The sequence below is a fragment of the Plectropomus leopardus genome, chromosome 1 (assembly GCF_008729295.1).
Source record: "Plectropomus leopardus isolate mb chromosome 1, YSFRI_Pleo_2.0, whole genome shotgun sequence".
Taxonomy (NCBI): Eukaryota; Metazoa; Chordata; class Actinopteri; order Perciformes; family Serranidae; genus Plectropomus; species Plectropomus leopardus.
Genome location: NC_056463.1, coordinates 21,395,619 through 21,420,327, shown reverse-complemented (window position 1 = coordinate 21,420,327; position 24,709 = coordinate 21,395,619). Strand labels below are relative to the sequence as shown.

At 40.4% G+C, this 24,709-nt stretch overlaps 1 protein-coding gene across 1 annotated transcript; it reads left to right on the top strand.

Moving 5' to 3' along the window:
- Positions 1–804: 804 nt before the first annotated feature.
- urb2 (URB2 ribosome biogenesis homolog) lies at positions 805–24,552 on the top strand. Its single transcript, XM_042497479.1, is given in 13 exon segments — positions 805–857; positions 1,863–2,018; positions 3,097–3,273; positions 3,935–5,076; positions 5,190–5,328; positions 6,168–8,610; positions 9,408–9,568; positions 10,349–10,459; positions 13,793–14,035; positions 18,970–19,066; positions 19,941–19,957; positions 19,959–20,069; positions 23,375–24,552. Coding segments are annotated over 12 exon segments (4,965 nt in total). The 5' UTR covers positions 805–857; positions 1,863–1,892; the 3' UTR covers positions 23,573–24,552.
- Positions 24,553–24,709: the final 157 nt, after the last annotated feature.

Here is a 24,709-nt window from a genome sequence, read left to right as displayed (position 1 = left end):
GATTTGACCTGTTTAAGTATAGTAGTTTTTGATCTGGACCTGGTCTAATCGGGTCAATTTAAAAAAAAAAAAAATGAAATGAAATCAACATTTATTTACTGCATTTTTACAACTACAATGAAGGTTCCACAAATGTGTTATAAATTGTCCCTCACTTTTCTGGAATAATCTATTTCAGATTTTACTTACTGAATAGTGGTATTTGATCTGTACCTGGTAATGTGGTCAACATGTGAAAACGCAGCGAAATCTCCCTTTTTGCATTTTTTGCAAACAGAATAAAAGTTTTAAAAAAGTTTCAGGCAGCTGTTAGACTTTACCTAAAATGTCTGACATGCTTTCACCACAGTAAGAGAAACCGAGGATCGATCATTAAGCAAAGTAAATTACATTTCCATTAAAAACTTCACCCACATCTACTGAATGGGAAGCTTCGAATCATAAACTAACTTCAGCGTCGTTTTGTGAATGAGTTTTGAAAAGGTCCAAAGAAATGTAATGTTATGTTGTTTATATTTAGTTCATACAGGCATACGTTTGTTCATAAGAATATGGTTATAAGGAATATTTGCTAAAACAAAATACAATTTATAAAATAAAAATAATCTACAAATCTTTTTTGACATACTACACATTATTTTATTTCGAAATTAACCTAATTTATAATAAATAGGAAAAAAAATCGGTTAAATGTAATTATTTCTACCAGGATCTGTGGTGAGAGAAGGCGAAACGCGAGTATTTGGCGCTGGTCAGTTGATTTAATCGTGTCTCGATTGTTTCTGTCTGTCCGGCAGGGTGAAAGTTGAAAGTTCACCGACGTCTGAAAACAGGAGACACGTGCAGATTGAAACGTCGTAAGTGCAACAAACTAAGCTCGCACGAGTGTGCGTAACTACTCTTAAATAATGAACATTAAAACTCAGTGATGTTTTGCTTGCGTGCGGACGAGACGCAGCTCCGTGTTAGCGAATATTCTGACTGTAGCTCGAACATGCTGTGTAGCTCGCTGACGCTAGCTGTGTCAGACAGACTTGAACAGACCTGAAAATGAGAAAAAAAAAACCCATTTACCTTTGCCTTGAACTTTTTACCAATATCTTGTTGAAAATAGGTGTTTGTAAGATCTGGTCGTATATGTTGGGCTAAGGGCCGCAAGTTATTAAAAGCAGAAGCAGAAATATTTATATCTAAAATAAGTCACACATCTGGGTGTTTTTGGCTGCTCTGCCTAAAAAAACTGCCTGATGACCACCTTTCACAACGATCTATTTCTTCAGACTTTAATATGTTATGTGTGTCTTTTTCAATGTTTATTTCTGTGTAACATGCCGTGCAATTATTATCTGCAGTAATATTTATAGGCTATATTTTTATATTTGACAGTAAATAAACTACATGCCATGTGTGTACTTCAGTTATCCAGTGCAGCAATCAACCAACATACAGTATTTGTATAAGTGACAGGTCTATATGGTGGATACAGATTTTTTAATACTATTTCTTGATATTATGTTATTTGTATTTTTGCAATATTTTTATTTCTTTATGGCATTTTTTTTCCCTCTTGTCTCTGACTCTTGAGCAGCTGTAACATGTGAATATCCCCAGTGTGTGATTAACAAAACCTAGTCCAGTCCAGTCTAGTATGTGTCTGTGGAGGTGGATTTTTATTTTCCTTGGTGGGTTGGTGTCTGCACATACATTTTAATGTTATTGTAATATAAATATAGATTTCCTTATCCTCTTTCCTAATCTTACCCAAAACTCATAGTTTATCACTGTTAATGAACTGTATACTTACAACCACTGCACCTATGTTCCCTCCCGCTGACCCTGACTCCTCCATCCTCTCTCTGCAGACCTGTGCAGAAGGAGCACCGGCTGCAGCGATGGCTGCCATCTACTCGGGTATCCATCTGAAGTTGAAGAGTCCTCAGACTCCCTGGGAGGACAAGTTAAAGCTCGCACGTTTTGCTTGGATCTCCGCTCAGTGTCTGCTGCCCAACAAGGAACAGGTAACAGATGAAGAGAAGAGCAGTCACTTCACTATATGCTCATTCAGTAATGAGAAGTCCCTGCTGTATTTTTTATTTATATTTTATTCTTCTGAGGTGATTAAGTGTAATTTTTGGACCTCAATCAAGAATGTATTTTATATAAAGACCAATGCTACTGACTGCATCATTACGGACAATAGCCTTGTTGATCATTTAAAGGAGAAGTATGCAGGATTTAGCGGCATCTAGTGTTGAGGATTACAGATTACAACCAGCTGAAACTTCTCTCGTCTGCCAAGCATGAACTCCCGGCTGGGATTCCTTCAGTGTTCATTTTTCAGGACAAACCAGCGTCTCTCCCCCACAGTTTAGCCTGTCTGCAAAGAGCACCTGTAAATTTGTGCTCACCTTTTTTCTCTGATAGCTTAAGATTTTTTTTTCTCTGGAGTTGAATTATCTGCAGACGTCTCCTCCTCTCCAAAACAAAACGATTGGGTCATTCAAACAAACAAAAACATTGTATAAAGAAGTTGCACATTTTAATAATCAGTGTTTTTCCGTTGTGAATGGCCAGATCTGGAGACAGTGTTTGATTTGTTTATTCTTGGCTGCTTTAGAAACATGGCGGTCACCATGGAGGAGGACTTGCTCCTTATGTAGATATAAACGTCTCATTTTAACGTCACAAAAACACAACGGTTTTTATTATCAGGTGATTATACACTAATGGAAACATATTCCCCTAAATCCTACACGCTGGACCTTTAATGGGGATTACCTGTAGATATCGTTTGTCCAACACCTTTTCTTTTCATTTTTATATTGATTTTAGTAAAGTTTTGCATAAAGGAATTCTTTTGGATGGATTTTTAGAGTCACTTCACAGACGTGGATTACTGCATGTTGAAGTTTTGAGCCTAAATTAAGGATTTGCACAGTCCTAACTTGTTGAATGTTTCATTTGACAAGTTTGTGAAACATTCAGTGTAATTTCTGGGATAGCTGTGAAAAGATTGTTTGTTTAAATACATTTAAAAGCAGCATATAAATGTTTACCATCTATTTGTACATGCATTGACCCTTCGTTCCACTGTAGGTGCTGTTGGACTGGTGCACTCACGCGCTGACGGGCCGCTACAGTCAGAAAGTGGAGTTTTCACAGAATGTTCTGGAAGGACTCTGGTGTTACCTTGACGATCTGCTTCACAGCCGCAAGCTCCATTCGCTTCTCAAGCAGGGCAAGACCGTCAGCCTGAGGCTCAACATGGCTCAGGTCTACTGGCAAGACTTTAACCCTTTAAAACCTGGCGCTTCATTACTTTTTCTTGTGCTGCTGTCAGATGCCTTTACACGAGCTTAAACCTCTGAAACCTGAGAAAACTGGTATGATTTCTTTTAAAAACAAGGGGAAAAACACAATGAGCACTCTGGCAAGAAATGTCAGACAAACTGCAAAAAAAATAGTGAAAAGTTACAGGGAAATGATCTGAAAATAAATTGGGGGGTTATTAAATATTATCAAAAATTAATTTTCTTAGTTATATATTTAAGTTATGTTACAGTAAAAAAGGAAGAAAAAAATGTAAAATGCATTTTCCACTTTTTTTTTCTTGTTTCAGGTAATTTACTTGTAATTTTTTTTACTAATTTCTTGCAAATCTGTGGGCCATTTCTTGTTAGGTTGCTTTTTGCCTCTTCCCCGTGTTCAAGGCAGTTTTCACAGGTTTGAAAGGGTTAATAAGACCACCACTGCAAATTTATTGTGAAGTTTGTAATGCAACAACACTGTTTTTGGAATTATTTTGTAGTGATTGTCTGCTCTATAATTGCATGGTGGACATGTGCTTTGGCTGTAACACATTGATACTATACAAAGAGCGTGACATTGATAAATGAAGGTTTTACCGACACCTCTTTTCTCTGTTTGCCTCCAGCTGCTGCTTGACCGTCTCCAAGAGTGTGCATGTGCCGGCTCTAAGTCTCCGGTGTGTGTGTCCACCATACTGAGTGTGTGTCAGGGCCTTCTCTCTTCTCCTGCGCTCTCATCTGTCTTCACCACCAAGTATGAACTCATGGTCGATCTCCTGGCAAAGCTCTGCTCACTGGCCAGCCGGGAGTTACAACAGCCAAAACCCCTCCTGAATGAGGCTGTCGCATGTCAGGATGAGGTGATGACGGAGTGTTTACAAACTCAGCCGACTGAAGCTGCGGACGGTTCACAGACTGAGCCCGATCAGCCAGGGTTAGATGCTGAGAAATCCTCTCTGAAGCTAAAGGAAAACAATCATGCAGCTAAACTGTTTGAGGTGTTGCTTCAGGTGCTGTCGTGTTATTTGTCAGTTCAACGACAACAAGCCAATCCTAACAGAGTCTTTACCATGGTAACCAACCAGCTCATCCAGCCGTTAGTGCTGCTCAGACACCTGCTGACCTCAGGGGAATTCGCCCCCTCTCATCTGTGCCTCCGTCAGCAGCTGTCGAGAGACATCCGCACCAAGATCGACTCCATCCTTCAGTTGGCTCTCTTCCCCTCTGAGCATCTGACGTCCTACAAGGAGGAGCTCCTTCCATCCAAAGAGGAGTCTGGGAAACGTGGTCCTGGGGGGGCGAAAGGCCCCTTGAAGCCAGTCAGTGCCATACTCTCCAAACTGAATGCTCAGGGCTACTGTGAGCCGGGCCTGCACTACACTGTGAGGTCAAACACGCTGTCTCTGCTGTTCAAGTTCTTTCTGGAAAGCTACGCAAAAGGGAGAGGCGAAAGTGAGGAGCCGCACAGGATGCTGTGTTTCTATTTCCTCTCCAGACTGGTCCCGGCCTTGGACATCTGTCTCGATGGACACTCGCTTTCACCTGCCAAAGCGGACCAGCCAGAGTCGTGTGGGCAGAAGTCTCCTCCAGCCTCCCTCAGTTCCCCACAGAGCTGGAGCCTGGCTCTGCTGGCTGTGGAGGCCCTGCTCAGCCAGGCTCTGTCCGCTGATATTTATAATGTAGCAGCAGACAGGATCAGACACAAAGAGGTCCAACTCAAATTTTACAGAGCTCTGGTACAAATGCTCTTCAACCAGGCCCAGCCAAGGTAAACAGTAAAAAAAACACTCCTTGATGTATTTTTATTGTCTTTAGTCTGGACTTTTCTTGTAACCTTTTTGTTGGTCATACAGTGAAAACTTTTTCTGTCTTGCCCTTCAGCATCCCAGCATGGTACCGCTGTTTAAAGGTGCTGTTGAGTCTCAACCATCTGATTCTTGAACCGGACCTGGACCAGCTGTGTTCTTCTGCCTGGATTAACTCTGAATGCATGGAAGCTCGAGTGCAACGGGCCAGACAGGTCTGGATTTAAATCCTAATCTATGTTCTCAGGGTCATGACATTCCTGGAAAAGTTATAAAATTAAAAACAAATGATTTTTTTTCCCAGTGAAAATAATTTTGCAATTAACCAGGTTTCACTTGAATCCTTTTAAAGTCCTAAAAGGCATTGATTTCATTAATCTGATAAAAATAAGGCCCTGATTGGTATTGAATGGACTTAAATTGTCCTTACAAAAGTCTTAAAAATTCTCTGACATGGGAAGTGGGATTTTATGAAGAGTTTTCTACATTTCTTAAATTGTAAAATAATTGGTAACATATTAAAAAAAATCTTAATAAATTTGTTTCTAAAATTCTCATTAAGGCAATCCAAGTCGTGGAATCTCACATGCAGATTGAGAAACACAAAAAACAGCCAAAAATGCCAGATATTTCTCACTTCTTTTTGCAAATCAGTAGAGACTTTTATGATAATTTAATATGTCCGTAGTCTTCCATGTGTTCCATTCTAAAAAGCTTTTTTTGCTTTGTTTTGTTTTCTACATTTGATGTAGGTAATCAAACTTTTTTGCTTACAGTAAACATTTGGGTAAACAAAATTGTCCTTCAGTATTGGTTATCAGAAAATTGGTCTTAAATTTTAAACATTAAATGGCTATTTTGCTATAGAGGCCTAACTATTTTAAACTACTTAAATAAAGCCGTGGAAATGCGAAAAAATATATAAAGGCAAAAGTTATGGAAAACTTAAACCCTCATTGTGTGATTTACTCACACAAAACGGTGAGAAATTAATATGTGCGCATGCAGAATTTAAAATATGTTTGACTGAGACAAGATGTTTGTTTCCCAACAGCTGATGGTGTGCAGTCTCCTCCAGACGTACACTAAGCTCCGTCAGCTGCCTCGCCTCTTCTCTGAGCTCCTGGCTGTGATCTGTCAGCCCGCACTGGACAAACTCCGACCTCCTCTGCTGTCTGAGGGCGTCTCCGCCTCCCTCAGCACTTGTCTTCTTGATGCTCCCACTTCTCAGAGCCTAGAGATCTGCTCGTTGGTGTTGGACAGCATCAGGAGATATATACTACCTGACCTGGTGCAGGAGGAAAGAGAGGCAGAGAGGATGGAGATTGATGGGGGGAATAAAAAAATAAAGGTGCACCAAGAAAAAGAAGATGCATCTTGGAAGCTGTTCTCCCTCAGCCAACTGCTTCATGTTGTTATGTTTAGTGTGAAGACTTTAGATAATGCCTCTCCTCTTCCTATACTTAGGCAGAGTCAGGGCCTGATGGAGGAGATGCAAAAGGTAGTCAAGGAGTTACTGCACCTGTCAGCAGAGAAGAAAGCTGTAAAAGCAAGCTCAGTTCAAAAGACCTCAAAGAAAGGCAAAAAGAATGTGGACCACAAAGAGTCAGAGAAGGTTTCAGAGACTAAAATAGGAGCGCTGTGGGAGCAGAAGACCCAGGAGGCCGCTCTCCTCCTCAGATACACCTGGGTGGAAGTCGACACGCTTTTTAATATCCACTGCAGCAAATACACATCTCTTGACTTGACCCAAACAGCAGCTGCCAGTCAGACTGAAGATCTTGCTCCAGTCCTCATCCAAATGGAAAGACTCCTCTCTGGTGAGATCGTTCCAGCATCTTTGCAACCATCCTGCAGGCCCATGAGCTGTTTGCTGCTCAAACTCCTCACTTTGCAACAGATGAAGAATGTTTTGTTAGATCCGACTTTACTTTCTGACCGCAGCACCCCAGGACTGCTGAACAGAGCAGCCCAGTTTATTTTAGCTAAATCAGAGTTGCGTCTGGATGGAGAGCAGGTATGGGACGGGCAGATATCGAGTGTGAACGCCAGCTCATACCTTGTAGCACACTGGTATCTTGTCACATCCAATCTGCCTTTGATAGCTCCCTACCTGAGCGGAGAAGACATGGGCAGCATAGCAGATGTACTTGTCAGTTCAGTCCTCAGCAGACAGAACGACGCAGGAAAGGACCGGCTGCCCGGCTGTCTGACTGTCTCTCTCATATCTTCACAACTTCTTCAAAGCGCCGTTCTCGCTGAGTTGCCTTCGCTGTTCTCTGCCACAGTTTGTTCCATCACACAAAGGATTGTTGGTGTCCTCAAGGCAGCTCACGCAACCAAGGTGTGTGCTACGCTCCTGAAGCTTCAGGAGAATGGAGATGCCAGCCAGCCTCTGTCCACACTTGTGAAAAAAGAGACTATAGTTGAGGATATATTGGCATCTTCAAAGACTGGAGAGGCGTCTTTGTTGCTGACTGTCACGCAAAGCAAGGAGCTGGTAAACCTACTCCAAATCATAACAAACCTAAACCCAGATGGGATGAACTCAGAAGATCTCTCCTCTACTTTCCTCCTCCTCCTCTTCATGCTCACCTCCACCTCCGGTCAGTCAGAGCAGACGGCTCCTGAGTCCGGAGGTGATGCTATCTTCCAGGTGAAACTGCTCAGGATTTTGACTTGTCTCCTGGAGGGTAAAAATTTCCAAAGTGTTTTGAAGCTCATCCATGGTGGCACTCTGCTGCAGGCCTGTGTGTCCTCCCTACTTCAGAGTAGTAACATTGGAGGATTTCAAACCACAAGCAGCTCTGATTGGATGGATTTAATCAAAGCGGTGCAGGGATTCATCAGAACCCTGGTCCAGTTGATTATAAGCAGAAACAGCAGCGTTCGACTCAACCTAGACCAGTTTGCCTCCTATCTTACCAGTAAGGAAATGGCACCTAGTCCAGCAGGAGCGACCATTTCGTCTGTTCATCTCCTGCTGGCATCGCTGACCTCGTTTTCCCAGGTGATGACCTCTAACTTGGGAAGGAGTAAACCAATGGATCAAACTCTGACTCAGATGCTCACAAGAACGACAGCCTCATTGGGAGCAGCTGTTGAGTCCGTCCTAAAGCCCCAGACTGTCAGTCAATCAGCCATCCAGCCAGCCAGCGTCCTCGGTCAAGCCTTCGTAGTAGAAGTTGTTACTGTCATGCTGCAGTGTGAACTGTCCTCGCTGCCAATGGAGGATGAGCAGAATGACACCCGGCTCACCCTCAGTCATATGAGCCTCTATCACGGCTTCTGCCAACAGATCCTCAAAGAAATAATTTGTGCCCACAGGCCGATGGACTTCCTAGTTTCCTCTCTCCATTTCCTGTCCGCTTTCTACAAAGCAGCAGAGAAGACGAGAGGAGAGACAGTGGAGGAGCAAGGTCAGGAGACAAAGAGCGGAGAGAAGCTGGATCAGCTGTACATGCAAATTCTGCAGTGTGTGCACACACTGCTGACAGGTAAACTCATGGAGAACAAACATGTCATGCGCCCGTGCAATCAGTCAGTGTTTGTCTTTCATTAATTACATCTGCATATTGCACACACTGACACGAGCTTAAGAGTGATTGTATTTAGTTTATTCCATGCAAGCGGTTTCTCCTGTTTCAGTAAGTTAGTGCTTGTGTAGTCTATTTGGAGAGGTTTTTTTTTTTTCTTTTTATAGAGGTGACGTAATAATTGACATAAAATCAAAGCAGATCAAACAACAAATCTTCACATGGAATCTATTTTTGGCATTACATCTAAAAGTTTGACATCAGGGTAATTGTATACTTTATATTGAAAGATTTTGCCCCCCTTTATTAAAACTAGGGTGGGAAAAGCATTAGAAACAAGACTCTATATAATGCAGGCCAATGCAACGTCACTGCAGACTCAAAAAATTAGCACATAGTTGAAGTCAAGGTCATATTGGAGGGGGGACACGTGAAACAGAAAAGACACCTGAACATTTTGAACATCAAACATTTAAATTTTTTTTGCATTCTTGAGTAATAATTTGTGCTGTTTCTGCATCAATTTATGGTGTAAATATCTTACATTTTGTCAAAATACAAGTCCTTATACAAGCTGCTTTCATTTTTAAATTTGGGGAGAAAATGCACATTTTTAAAATATCAATGAGGATGTGTCCCCTGTGTCCTCCCAGAAATGTTATGGATGAATTAATATCTCTCTGACAATTTCATTTAGAGCCTAACACACTTAATTGTCGATTTGACTGGATGGAGTCACACTTTCTCTTTGATTTCAGCCTCTTGGCTTTCTGCAGATGATGTTTATGAGCTGGAGCCAGCTGTGCAGGAGCTGCTGCGCCACCTGCTGGAGAAAAGTACGATGGGTCGGTTCAACCTGCTGCTGTTGCTGATCAGAGAGAGACTGGACACGGGCAAGCTGAGGGCAGGAAACTACAGGGTGAGGCTCAATCCGTAATGCTCAAGATCTTTTTTTAGCATTTAAAGTTATACAAATACAGTTTAGCAAGGATATTATTAGAATAAAATACAGTATGTGCCCCCACTCTGAGTGTTTCTGCTCCAATAGAGCCCTATCCCCACTATACCATTCAGCAAACAGAACAACAGTCACACAGACAATTACAGGTATATATTAAGAAATTAAATGTGACCATGATAGTAGGTCAGACACAAAATAAAATATGAGATTTACAAAATTTAACAGACAAAAAAATTAGCACAGAAACAATAGCAAATTTCAAAATGAGTAGAAAATTACAAAAATGAGGTAAATTATGTATAATAAGGAAAGTCAGATGCTTATAAGGTCTTTAATCCATCGCTTAAACGTTGGAGGAATTTTTTTCCTTTCATTTAAGCAGTAAAAGTCGTCTAGGTAAAGGAGATGATCATGATCAAGATCATTTTTTTTTTGCCTGACTAACCTTTACGTTTTGTAGAGCGACTCCAAATACAGAAGCAGAAGCTAGGCTCCATCCTGATAACTTGGATACCTTTGTTGTTTAATGTTTAAATATCTCAGAAACTGTTTAAATTTTGTCCAATATCATTTTTTTCTGGGATGTTATTGTAATGTTTTACAGAAAGAGCTGTCTTACATAATTATAGGGTGTTTCTATTTCTTTTTTTCTCCACCGTGTATCATTTTTGCTGTGATATTAAATATCTAGCAAATGAACTGTTTTCTCACCCTCCCTCCTCCTTTACTGTTCTGCAGGAGGTGCTATCTGCAGTAATCATCATTAAGCTGCTTTCCTGTTGTCAGATACCTGAGCCGTGCTCTAAAGCTCTGTGGCTCATTGCACCACAGATTCTATCTGCTATGGTGGTAAGAAACAAAAACAAACACACACACACACACACACACACACACACACACACGTTGAGTCATATGCTGAGTCATATGTTGCAATAAGAGAATTTACTTCAGTGGGCACACACACATAGGCATATGTTATTTATAGACAGATGTGCACACATACGTGCACTTGAACAAAGTTTTGTGAATTTTGATGTGAGGATGTGTTGTTCTGGTCAGTTTAGTCATTTTGCAGTTGCCATCATATCAGGCCTTGTACTGCATATGTTTTTGTTCAAAGTGTTTGAATATGTCCAAACGTCAGTGGCCAGATTTATGAACGATGTGTATGTACAAAAAGCGTGCATGCGTACACTTCACCACAGATAAGCTTATGTTTATAAAGTAATAACGTGCGTACCTCATGTATTCTTCATAGCAGGCTTTAGTGGAGATAGCTGAGGGTTATATGATAAGGGGGAGATTTGTTACAAGCCAAGAGACTGGTATTATGGGTGTTATTATTTTTGCAGGCTACACAGGGTTCTGGAAAATTTCAAAGATGCATTTATAAATTTGATTTTAATTTATTCATCAGTGAATTCCATCATTCTTTTTTTTTAATTTACCTTAAAAAAGAATTCACATTTACATATGAGCCATCATCTCCCTTGTCAATGATTGTTTAGTTTGATCCTGAGTCGTTAAAGGATTTGGTGAACATTTGGTACAACATGAGCGCTGCGAGTGAATTATTGATCAGCCTTTGGACGTTGAACAGTAACAATGATTGAGATTTTACCACAATGATGATTTTTTTGGCACAATTACTATATTTGCGGTATGGTCATTACAAATATCAAATGTTGGAGAATCTTGCTGATGCAACACATTTGATGAAACTACACTTGTTCTTTTTCGTATTTCTCATTGACTGGTCTAATTAATGGCGCAGTCGGCACAATTATCGATATGCAAAGTGATTTTTAACTGCATTTCTACATCAGTTTATGGTGAACTGTAGGAGTGGAGAAGAGGCTTGTGCATGTGCAGCCAGCGCTACAGTGATTTGACATTTATAAACCAGTATCAGGCATACGTGCGTGTTTATAAACCAGTGAAAAGAATGCACATTTCTTTATTTTTGTGCGTACACACAGTTTTAGTCATGAATATAGACAGAGTTTTATGCATCTTGCCCCAGGAGTGGTAAACAGCATAATATTTTTTGATTGCAGTTTCTCTACCGACCTGACAGGAGGAGCTGCCTTCTAACCTAAAATGATCTGAAGAGTATTGTGGTGGCATATGTCTGTGATGTGATGTTGTCTAAAGGCCTTTTATCCCCAAAAAAGAACCTCACCACTTTTCAAGGTTCAAAGATTCAAAAAACTTGAATGTCCTCGAGGGGCGACTTGCTTTACAGAAAGTAGTCCAGCATAAATCTATACATTACAAAATACAAAATACAAGATTCATATTTCCTACACTGTTACCATGAATCATGGAAAATAGAAAAAAGAAGACCAAATGAAATGACATCCAAGGTTATAGTTAAAAACAAAAACAAACACAACACCACAGCTCTGATGGAAGCATCTGGAACTCAGCATATAAAGGATGCTGAGGGTCCTTTGAGATGACCCTCATTTCACAGAGGTGCTGAAGGTCATTAACTGAAGCACCAGTAATCTTATGGCTCAGCTTTATGGTTGTTTTTTTTTTACATGTTTCTCTTGAACATGTGTGTGTGTGTGCCTTCTATGTTCAATAGGAATTGTATGTTTGTTTCATAAATTCAATAAACGAATATGTGAAAACAACATATACAAAGGCTGCCAAACCAGCAAATCAAAGAAAAAGAAACAACAGACTCAACATCAGAAACATAAAAGGTTTAATCAGTCTCATGTCCACATTAAATCCTCCCAACTTCTATAAAAAGAGTCATCGATGATTTGTGTTTTTACATACAGCGTCTGCATCACATTTAATCTTCCTGTGTGGGACAGTGCCCAAATACTTGTACTGCTGCACTGCTGACACTGATTCACTCTTAATCACTCTTGGTGCAGGGGCACAGGGAGGACCCTCCTTCGAAAATCAACAAACATTTCTTTGTTCTTTGCCACATTTATTTGGATAGAAGAATCCCTTAGCACCAATGAAATAGCTGTCATTAAATCTTTTCTAATCTTTTTCTTGCATGTGTAGATGAGTGGAAAATCACTAAGCACGACTTCTTTCAGTGACTTTTACTGAAATGTTGAGACAGGCAGGGGACAGTACCACGCTGAGAGTATTTTACAGTATGTTCTCTGGCTTTACATCAGTAATTATTTTAGCGACAGTGTGCTGGAGCTACATGTGACAGCCGTCTTGAGTGACTCAGCGGCCAAATGACAGTCGCCGTCTGCTGATTTCCGCTCATTGTAATTTTCACTGTGGCTCTTTTCGGTCAATGACTTTTTCGTCGGGCCTGCTGGGTGGAGCAGACAGACAACACAGCAATCTGCTTAACCATACTGTACACACACACACACACACACACACACACACACACAAAGCACTTAAATATGCTATCCATGCTGTTCTGTCTCTGTTAGTTACACTTACTGTGTCCATATGTCTGTCATCTGCCTGCTCTGTTGTTTCTGTCTTTAGATTATTCGGGAGACATTAGTCTTAAATCATCTTAATTTAAAGGATTGCTTTACCTACAAAACGATCATTTGGTTGTGTGACCTTGAAACTATGAAGAAAACCGTTTTTGTATGCCTCCATGGAAATTAGTGAAGTTATTGATTTATTGGGGACCAGCTTCAACAACAGCGAAACCATATCAAAACATCTGTTTACAAACCGACTGAATTCGTGCAGTGTAATCCAAGTCATATCCGATCATATTCTCAGTACTTCCCAAACACGCATCTTCAATAAAAAAGACCTTAGGAGTAGAGTCTGTCTCTTTTACTGTCTGTTCAGTTTCATACGGCAAGGTTTTAGTAAAAATCCATGTGATTGAGAAGAACTGAGCATACGACCGAATAAATGAGACTTGGATTATACTGCAGAAGTTTCGGTGAGTTTGTAAAAAAAAGTTTTGATATAGTTTTGTTGTTGTTAAATGCAGACCCCCATCAATCTATACGTTAAAGTGTTTACCATTTTCCTTGGAGGCTTGTGAGAGTTTTCGTGTACATGTTGACTTGTCAGAAAAAGCACAGGTATGAATAATGAAATGAATGACGGCTGAATTCCATTTAGCTTCTTCATTTTGAACTTCCTTGAATAGAGCAGACCCATTGTTAATGTAATCAGTAACGCCTGTGCTTTTCCCACTTGTTTCTCTTTGTGTTGCAGTTCTTGGTAAAGTCATCCACTGAAGATGTCTCTTTGACTCTTCCCTTTACCATTCCTACGGTGATGTCGATGACATCACTGCTGCGTCAGGGGGAGGGGCTCATCACCAACCCTCATCATGTGATTGTGGTCCTCGGTGCGCTCCAGTCGGTGTCCCTCGACCATTTGACCCCACCCGTCTACCAGTCAGCGTTCCTGGCTGTTCATGAGGCGCTGTTTGCCATCATCCAGTGTCATCCTCAGGTATGAAGAGGCAAAGGGGAAAGGGTTAATGGAGGGAGTAAATGGATTTGCAAAAAACTTGGGCCCTGTTTAGACCTAATATTAACATGCATTTTGGGTGATCTGATCACAAGTGGACAGCACTAAATACAGATGTAAACGACCACTAAAACGCACTGCGATGCAATCACTTAAACCACTTGCTGAGGTGGTCCGGGAAACATTTCTTTTTCAGTGTTAACACTAAAGGATTCTGATGCGTCCTTAGCAGGGTCTACATCATCAGTGCAGGATTTGGTGATGTTTACGTTACAGCATGCTAACACTCTTTTTATGTCGAGTTGGATGACGTGTTGATCATCCATCGTTTTGTCCACGTGTTAAACTCTGCTGACAGCGATGTCACCAGCTACACTGACACAATGACACAGCCACTAATTTGATTAGTGAGCATGCAATAGAGCAGCGAGCAAAAGTGTGGACATAATAACTGTGGACGGGACACTAACAAAATGTGAACACAAGTGGTCAGCTGGAGATGCTTGATAGGCACAGGTGTGAACAGTGTTGTGTCTCGGCTGTCCACTTGAGGCTCTTGGAAATGAATCTAAAAAGGATGTAGTAATTTATTTGTATGGCAATAATGTCAAAGGTTAGGTGTAGCAGGTTAGCTAAAGGGGTTTAATTTGGCCTCTACAACAAGTTGTGGTAATGTTTTCAAAGAAAAATAAGTCAGAGTGAGAGATAAACTAGCGGTGTCCCTGACTAAATTTGCATCGTCAAATCTGATTTGTCATTGTATCATATTTTCTTTTTGCTCACTGATCCATATTCTCATTTGTGACATTAGTTTCCATCTTTTTCCACACCAGACAAAAAGCTGAAACAGCTAATTAAACAATTTGTCTTCTTGACAAGACATTAGAGCTTATTTCATCATGGGATGTATTCCATTTACCAGTGTTGATGCTCGTGCACTGTAGGTTTGTGCTGTGTGTCGGTGCAGCAGTAGCACTGTCCACAATACTGAGAGGGAGCAGAGGAGATTGATGGATAGATAGACAGACAAACAGACAGAACACATCACTTAGTTAGGTTCCTGATTCCCTCTCAGTAGTTGTAAACAAAACTTTTGACTTTCTCTCAGAGAGAAACAGCTGTTTTAATCCTCCCCTCACTGAGAGTTGTTTATTAGATCAGAAAATGTTGAGCGTGGGGTGCAGGTTATCTCAGTTGGTAGAGCGCAAGACTCATATTCAAAGGCTATATGTCCTCGTCCCCGGGGTCTGAGTCTGACCGGCGGCCCTTTGCTGCATGTCATCCTCACGCTCTCTCATGCCACTTTCCTGTCATCTCTCTAAAAAAGAAAGAATCTGTTTAGCGCTCTGTGAATGCTTCATTTTTATGTGAATGCTCTGATTAATAAATGCATGTCAAAATAGGCTATGATATGTTGGTAGAAACCAAGCAGTTCTCCGTTACATCAGACATTCTGCACCCACATGTAGCCTGAATGGAGTGATCCTTTGTTTCATAACTGCATTTTCCCAGGACTGCGACTATTCAAGGTCACCCTTATATTATGAGCACATATCATGTAATCACACACATGGCAACCAATTATTCTGGCACAAATGTGTGAATGTGTGCAAGAAAAAAAACAAACATAAAATATGCATCATGTAACCATGAGACTATTAAAGTATTACAGAGAGAACGTTAAGGAATTATGATACATTTCTGCACTCGGTTGTCAGTTTATTAGGTACATGTAGCTGAAACTAATGAAGTCTAGTAATCCAACAATACTGCAATAAATCCTATCTCTATTAAATTTATAATGTTCAGTTTTTGTTGTAACTGTTTTAGAGAGGCATTGATTCAACTTTATGGTCAGTTTGGAGGCTGTAGCTTGATGCTGTTAAACTCTGCTGCATCACACTGAGAGGTGTTTCTGCTGTTCACATCGTTGATGGTTTGCTGAGTAACAAACACCTTTCTGTGTACTACACAGATTATGTAATGACAGACTGATGTCTTTGTAGCAAAAAAAAATAATTAAAGGTTAAATTGCTAAAAGTTGACAATTATCAAACAGTATCACCTCTTTAGAAGGCTATATCCATATTGTAATGTGAACCCTGATTCAAAGAAAATTGTGTCTTGTGCCTGAAACTGTGCAGCTGAGCCCACAGGATGCCCCAGAGGAATGTCGCTTTTAAAGAAAGGATATTGCAGCTCACCAGAGTCATCCTGCAGCTGCACGAAAACCTCATAACGTCCAATTTCTCAGCTTTTACTGGAAGTGTTTGCATTGCACCCAAAATTTCAAAGAAAGAACATTGCTTCCCTATAGAGAGACATTTTACTAGAAATGTAAAACTTTTAAATGGGGATCCACATTCCAGCCCACACGCAGCCTCTTATTTTGGTGTGTGTGCTGCGTTCATGTTATAATGGTGTTAATGTGATAATTTTTTAGTCGCTCGCTCTTTGACATGTTGACTTTTTTTTTTTTTTTTTTAGTACAGAAACGGTGACATAGAGCGACTGAAACGGGGCAGCTGCATTAAATCAAACGCAGCTAACTGATATCAGATGTTTGTGAGGACAGAAGACAGCAGTGAAGAAGAGGAGTGAGGGAGGGGGGAGGCAAGAGAGGAAAGGAGAGTACATTCATAGAGGAAGAGAGGGGAATAAAAACAACGTGATAAAAAGATTAGGGGGGAAGCAGAACAAAAGATGAAGGTGATTTGAATGCGACACACGAGGCAAGTTTCAGGAGTGAGTATAGGAATAAGGAGAGAAGAGGGGAGTGAGCTGGAGAGAGGAGGTGTGATAGGACGGAGAGGAAGGAGGAGAGGTAGGGGAGCTGGCATGCAGTGGTGGTTGGCATGGAGCTGATTTAAGTCGATGGAAACCATTACTGAGCTCCAATTAGAGCCGGTGACATCATCTCTCTCTCTCGTTTACATTCTCTCTCCCTCTCTCCCCCTCTTTATCCGTCCTCAGTCCACTGTAGGCCTGAGGAGAGAACAGAGGGAGGTGTGTGGACAGAAATGCAAACGTAGCTCTTGTGGGAATCCAACTTTTACCTCAGTCAGTTTTTGGACTGTAACTTTATGGTTGCTGTGCTTCAACTCAGTCAGTGAAAATGATGTGATAGACAGGTATTACAGGACTGTTTAATCCAAAATTAAAATATTTCTCTGCTCAACTGCTTACATCCTAATTTCCATTATAATTTTTCTATAAGTTTCTTAAAATCTAGGAAGACCCACTGCCACACCCTGACAATAAAACATTTATATTCTTCATGCTGCAAAATGCTTTGGATGTACCACTCCATTAAGTGGGAATATTCTACATGTCTTATGCACAATTTTCTACACATTTCCCTTTAATCAAAGTCCCGAGGGCGCAAACAGCTCCAGCAAAGATGGAGGCGTTGGTGTGGCAGAGTGGGAGTCATACACTGTAAAGTCGTTTGAATATCCTCAAGAATAAATCTCTTCATATACATGAATGTAGAGCTTATAGAACAAAGTGGTTAGCTTTTCTCTTTTTTCTGCCTTTTATTGATTGATGAAAGTAGACTGGAAACAGGTGGTACGACATGCAAGATCCCACAGCTGGAATTAAACTGGTTATGTTGCAGTTACGTGGTATGCACTATAACTATTCGGTTACCAAGGTGCTCTAGTAGTTAGCTTTTCTACCAGATTCTTTGGCTTTGCAAAACCAATTGAGTAGATTTACAGTATTTAAAGAGCGGAGAAACAGTCGGACAACTCACATTTGAATTTGTATATTTCAACAGCAGAACGTAGTTAGAGTTTCGCCTCTAGACTCCAGCCTCACCACTCCCCACAGATATGTTTACATGAGATATTAAGTGATGATTAAATGTCTCACACTTGAGCCGGAGCCAGAGGGAGGGTGTTTAGGGTGGAGGTTGGGCTGAAACAGCAGGCAGCAGTGCTGATACAGGGCAGCAGCGGCATTGAGTGTCTAAACATATAAAAGACTCGCTGAAAACTTGGCGTGGTTTTGCAGGACGTAGCGGCGCATGCCTCGGGGAGCTTCGTGACCATTGCAGCCCATGAATGCGTGTTAATAATTTATGTCACAACCTGCCAGCACCTTTGTTAGAATGCAGAACAAAATCCTGAATTGTTTTGCTTTGATCAAAATGAGAAATTGGACTGAGTCTGTATGTGCTAGTTTTATCTCTAAAACTTGCAAAATTAGGCAAACTAGACAGAATAATTCACACTAAATACAAATATGAAGGCATGCAGAATCATAGTATTCATGTTTTTCTATAATTTATATGTTTGTTCTCAATCCTGTAAACATGGAAATTGATAGTCTGCCTTGTGAGCCTGTTTGGATTGGGCGTGATGCAAGATACTGAGTGGATTTCTGTTATTGAACATAATTTAGTCAGTCCAAATGTCAATATATTTTAGCCCTGTTTAGCTGTACATCATAATCAATTTGAGAATTTATCAGCAGTCAGGTGAAAGTCATTTAAATTCAGATCTGCAGGGAAATCTAGTTTCAGCCGTGCCAGCAGTACAAGGAGCAAAACTCTTAAGTATAGAAAGGTAAATCAGTGATCACAGAAAAAATAAAAATCATCTCTGTTTGAAGTTACACCTAGCATGAAGTCTTTTGTTGGTATAATCTCATGGTAAAGGTAAAGATATGGCTAATGAGCAACTTTTTAGGTTAAAATGTTGCTATTTCATCCAAAAAAGTGTAAAGACAAACCAATGTGAGTTGATGAGAACGTGCATCATTCACACTCTGTGTAACGCAGGATGTGAAGCATCAGCCCAGAGAAATACCTAGTTTTTTAGGGATTCCCAAACATATACAATATCAGTTAACTCTAATACAAATGTTTACTGTCTAAATATACTTAATAACTGTACTTTTCATGTGTACAGGTGATGTTGAGTGCAGCGCCGTCATTCTTAAATGTCTTCTATCGTCTGGTGGCGTCCATCATGCAGGAGGGTCGGCAGAGAGGAGACAGTGACACAGGTAACACACAAATCCAGACAAGACTGGTTATATAGTACCATAAATGAGTGTGGAGAGGAAAATATTGGTTTTGGAAAGAAACATTTATACCGTTTTCTTTGTGAAGATAATGATTTGATTTAATCCACTCAGAAAAGCAGGTTGTTGATGGTTGTCTCTTTAAAGTACACAATGAAAAACAGTAGATTGAGAGAGTTAAACATAATTATATGTCCTGAAGACGTGATGGTAGAAACCCTGTTATTCCAAACAAAGAATTAACAGCGGATAAAATAACAAATCGCACCATGTAAATTCATATAAATGAACTAGAAAGCCAGTTTGAAGCTGTATTAAGTTTTAATTTAAATTTGTCTCTCTGCCCTTTTCCTTTTACTGGAAGTGCTAGTGGGTGGTGTCACACCCAAACACAAACTGTTGGCAGTTTCTGATATTCACTCAGCAGCAGTACCCAAACTGCAGAGCCCTGGTGCAGAAATTTCTACACTTTTATTTATAAGCCAATAAGTCTGCTCTTACGTAAAATTACGTAAAGTACGTTTACATTTTTATGTGTGCATCCTTTTCTCAAATTTCTCTCTAATAACCCTTATTTCTTCATGACTTCCAAATTAAGTTGGCTTAGTGGTGCAGTTAAAGTGTTGTGCAGCATTTTTTTAAAAAATACTGAGAACTCTGAAGCCCAACAGGTACTTGAACTGAAAAAGTGTAACACACAACTGAAACTTTTCCCACTTCCCTCAAGTGCAACAAGTCAAAACTGCATCCAAACCCCAAAGTCCAGGCTGTAGTTCCTCAGGCGTACCTGAGGATTATAGCTAAATAAACAAAACTCATGTTTATCACATGTAAACACTGTTTTTCTAACACCCAGACGGTGACGTATACCTCCCAGTGCTCCAGACTGATAGAGAGGATGTACTCTCACATCGCTGCTACCGCTGAGAGCTTCACCACGCTGTCGGCCTTCATGGTGGCTCAGTACGTCACGGAGCTGCAGAAGGTACACACACACACACACACACACACACACACACACACACACACACACACACACACACACACACGTAGTCACAGTATATTACAAAGTCAACATGCTTCCTCATCCAAACCCATCTGTCATCCCCACTGATTTTCCACAGCTGTGAGTGACACACACACACACACACACACACACACACACACACACACACACACACACACACACACACACACACACACACACAAGCACACATGTATGAAATGAGTGAGGCAGCAGGATCTCAGCTGATCCTTTGATCCAACACAGTTTGTCTCATGGTGTGCGTTGAGCTGGCGAGATTCAGCCGAGCAGAGTGACGGAGATGCTGACGCTCAGACGCAGCGATGGGGAAGTATTTTCCATTGGCCAGATTGTAAATGTGCACAAATGTGAGTGAACTGGTCCGGGATTACTGTAACTCCACGCGCTGGAATGAAGCTTTAGGCTGGATGTTCCCACAGCGCAGTGAGTCACGTCTGGTCTGTGAACGCGGCTCTCTCTCTCTGCTACCAGACTGTAGTTAACATGACGCCAACCTGACTCAGCAGTTTCCAGCACAGTTACACATTGAGAGGAAGACATGAGAGTGCCCGTCCAGACAGGCAGGGAGACAGAGAGAGAGACAGACAGAGAGAGACAGACAGGAACAGTGAGGAAGGGGTGTTTCGGGATCCTTTCAGCTCTGTGTGAGCCATCTAATAATCCTAAAATTGGATTTCTATTGTGCTTTTAATGGGGCTTCTCAAAGAGATGGACCTCTTTGTAAGTCAGAGGCAATTTAGCCGTCTCTGTGTCAGAACAGTTTCTAATGGCTCTTTGCCTGAACTGAACTTTCTGTGCAGCAGCCAGGTGTTATTGGACCAGAGTGGAGCTGCCGTTACACAAACAGTTTCTATGCTGGTGCACTTTGTGAATTCGTTTTCATATTGAACATGTTTGACTTGTTATTCTGTTGAAACCCCAATTAAAAGAGTACTCCACTAATTTATTTAGCATTGCGCTTCCACAACATTGTCGGACTCATGATAAACAATATAAAGAGAAAGGGATCTGAATTGATGCACCAGAACCAGGTTTTTTTTGTTTTTTTTCGTGTGTTCTTCCTCAAAACCACAGGCCTGAATTTCCCAAAGCGTAGCTTCATTCAGAGATGAAAAGGGACTACAGATGTCTCATAAACTCAACTGTAGTCTTCAGTCACAATAGTACCGACAAAACAAGAAGAAGTTGTGGGATGGAACCTAAAATGAAGTAACAATGGTACATAGTAAAAGGGATACAAATTTACAATTCATAACCAACATCTGTGTCTTACTGCCTCGTTTCCACATAGCTCTGTGTACGTACGCAAGTCAACCAGACCTGCTCTTGGAGCCAGCCTCAAGTGGCCATTAGAAGAACTGCAGTTTATGGCACGTAGGCGTTGCCTTCATTTTTCAGCCCCAGAAAATTCACAGAATCTAGATCCGATTATGATAACACCACCAGGTATCAGGACAGTCAGTGCGGCATTAAATGTAACGTTGGCAGACTACACTACATGATATTTGATACAGAACTTTGCTGAAAACCTGTAATGGGCTGTTCTCTTCATGAAGTCTGTCGTCAGTTTAGCGATGTGTCTATTCAGATCATTTAACAGGCTCAGTCTCCAGCACAGAGTGACTGTCACCTTAATGATGTGTGTCAAAGGTTGGAGGAATGTTGTCCAGCCAACTGTACCGACCATCAGGTCATGGATGTGTTCACACCTGTGAGGACATGAAGTAAGAGGGAAAATAACCAGATACTGTTAAATTTATCTCGGCCTGTTTTGCAGTGTTCACAGAGCACAAAATGTGTTTCTGTCTCTTTTTGAAAATTACGTAAAGTATGTTTACATTTTTATGTGTGCATCCTTTTCTCAAATTTCTCTCTAATAACCCTTATTTCTTCATGACTTCAAAATTTAGTTGGCTTAGTGGTGCAGTTAAAGTGTTGTGCAGCATTGTTTAAAAAATACTGGGAACTCTGAAGCCCAACAGGTACTTGAACTGAAAAAGTGTAACACACAACTGAAACTTTTCCCACTTCCCTCAAGTGCAACAAGTCAAAACTGCATCCAAACCCCACTTTAGGTAATGTTTCTGTCTGTTGTGTGTGTGTGTGTGTGTGTGTGTGTGTGTGTGTGTGTGTGTGTGTGTGTGTGTGTGTGTGTGTGTGTGTGTGTGTGTGGGGACTTGCACATTTGTGTGTTGTTGGAGAAAGAGAGTAAAGCTGGCATTGCATTGATTAATTGCTTCTGTCACACAGTTATAAAGTGTGTGGACTTTTTCAGATCTTAACCTCAGCATGTTTTAAAAAATTCTACTTTCCACTTTCCAGATCAGTTCAGAGCAATAGTGGCCAAAACGTATTTAAATTATTATTCTAGGACGCCTGTAACATCAGGCAAAGGGAATAATGATAAAAAGTAGCTTTTCAGCTAACTCAGTTGCATTTCCATTTGTCTGAATGTGGATTAATGTTCATTGTGCCTTTGCAAATAAAACGTAAATAAAGTAGATTAGATTTAATTAATTCCAAAGAATAAAGTATTACTTTGAAGTGAATTGGTTACAGTATACCACATCTACCTATTCTAAAATATGCACAACAGCAATAATGTTATGATATTTCATTGATCCTCTTTAGGGTGGCCTTCTCTCTGAGGCCCTGGGGGTGTAAATCGAGGTTTATGGACCATTTCTTTATAACCGAGCCTCTGCTCCATATGCCTCGTTGAATATTTGATGTTTCAAACAGGAGTTATTAATCAATCATTAGCATCGTCCCTTTGTAGTCCTGCTTTTAATATTTGTATTAACACATATTTTGGCAGGATGGATGACGTCGTTGTCCTTTGAAGGCACACTAATTGACTCTCGTCATGGTTATGAAGCTAGATGTGAGACTTATATTATAATTTGTGTCTTGATATGTTTGCCCTCAGGGCGTCCCCCCCGGCTGTGTGTAGACGCATAGTTTCATGTTGCTAGCAATCAAGTAAGAAGAAGAAAAAACGTGATCTCCATAATGTGTAAGCCTTGGAGTGTGTGTGCATGTGTGTGTGTGTGTGAGAGTAAGAAAGAGAGAGAGAGAAACTGGAAGGATCATTGCTGTCTGGTGTAACTGAGCCTACTGATGGTGAAACAGAGATATGATTTATGAAATAGATATCAGATTTTAAATTCTGGTCCTTTCACCCTTTGTCTCATCTGCTCACGTCTCCTTTTTCATCATAACTGCCCTCTTATTTACCTCTGCAGGTTACTCTGCGGCCAGATGTCAAGTTGCATCTAACGGAGGGGATCTATCGGATACTGGACCTGTGCATGGAGCAGGATATTAAGTTTCTGACAGCCGGACTGCAGATGGGAGTCAGAGAAGTGTTTAATGAGCTGTACAGCAGCTACACCCACTACCACAAAGCACAGAGGCAAGGGGAGGACAAGTACACGGTTTGAGCTGTCACAGCAAGCACTCTCAACCTCTACACTTCAATTTAATTAAATTCAAATGTTCTTGCTATAAAAAGACTATGTATATATGTAATTATTTAAAATTTTAAATGGGAAATGCGACCTAACAGCTTATGGATACCATCCAATGTTAAGAGTTTTAACACAGTTATTACTGAGAGAGTACATTTGTTTTTTTTTTTCCTGAGACAGTTTTTTTTTAAATAAATAAATCTGACTTGAGGTTGACCAATAATGGATATTTAAAGGCCGATATAATAACAATAGTTTAAAACAGGAAGAAGTTGATTGATGATTAATTGGCCAATATCACCTCAACACACCCACTTGTGAAACTCTTTTTTTTATAAAGTCAAAGCAATACATAAATAAATCAATTTGGATCAGACTATCAAACTTAAAGTAATAATAAGTTCCCAAATAAATATATATAAATCTGGAACTGAACATCAAACTAACCTCAAATAATCTTGGTGGGAGTGATCTTTATTTTTTGAACTATTAATGTTTTCAGACACACTGAGGAAGGAAAAACAGCTGCATGACAAAATACAGTTTTTTTATCGCCTCACCTATTTGAATAGATCAAACTGAAAATAGTGAAAAGGAGGCTTCCTTCAGTGTGTTTATGCCGAGACCCACAAGCATTACCAACACAACAGTTGCACTGCCTGATAAACAGTAACTGGTAAATATTTGATGTCTGCAAACACAAAACAATCTACAGTTGGACCACTTTGGTTACACTCTGCATCTTTAAACATACACACACACAGTCGATTGTTAACTCTCACTGCAGCCGCGACAAATGATGTGTAACATTTTCATATTACTATTTAAAGATGGTTTAAGTAAGATGTAATTAACATTGAAACGTTGAGGAAGATATGGATGCTTTTTTTCTATGTGGCTGTTTTGTATTTTTTACCAAAACTTGATGATAAACAGATCATTTTGAAAACAGAGTTGTCTCAAGCTGGTTTTAATTGTCATTTTTTAAATTCATATATATTTTAAAGAGGAAAAAGTTGGATTCAAACTGGACATATTGCAGGTATGTGGTATCCAACTTTACGATGCCAGGTCCCCTGTGACATCCCACAGTGTTGTTGTTTTTGCAAG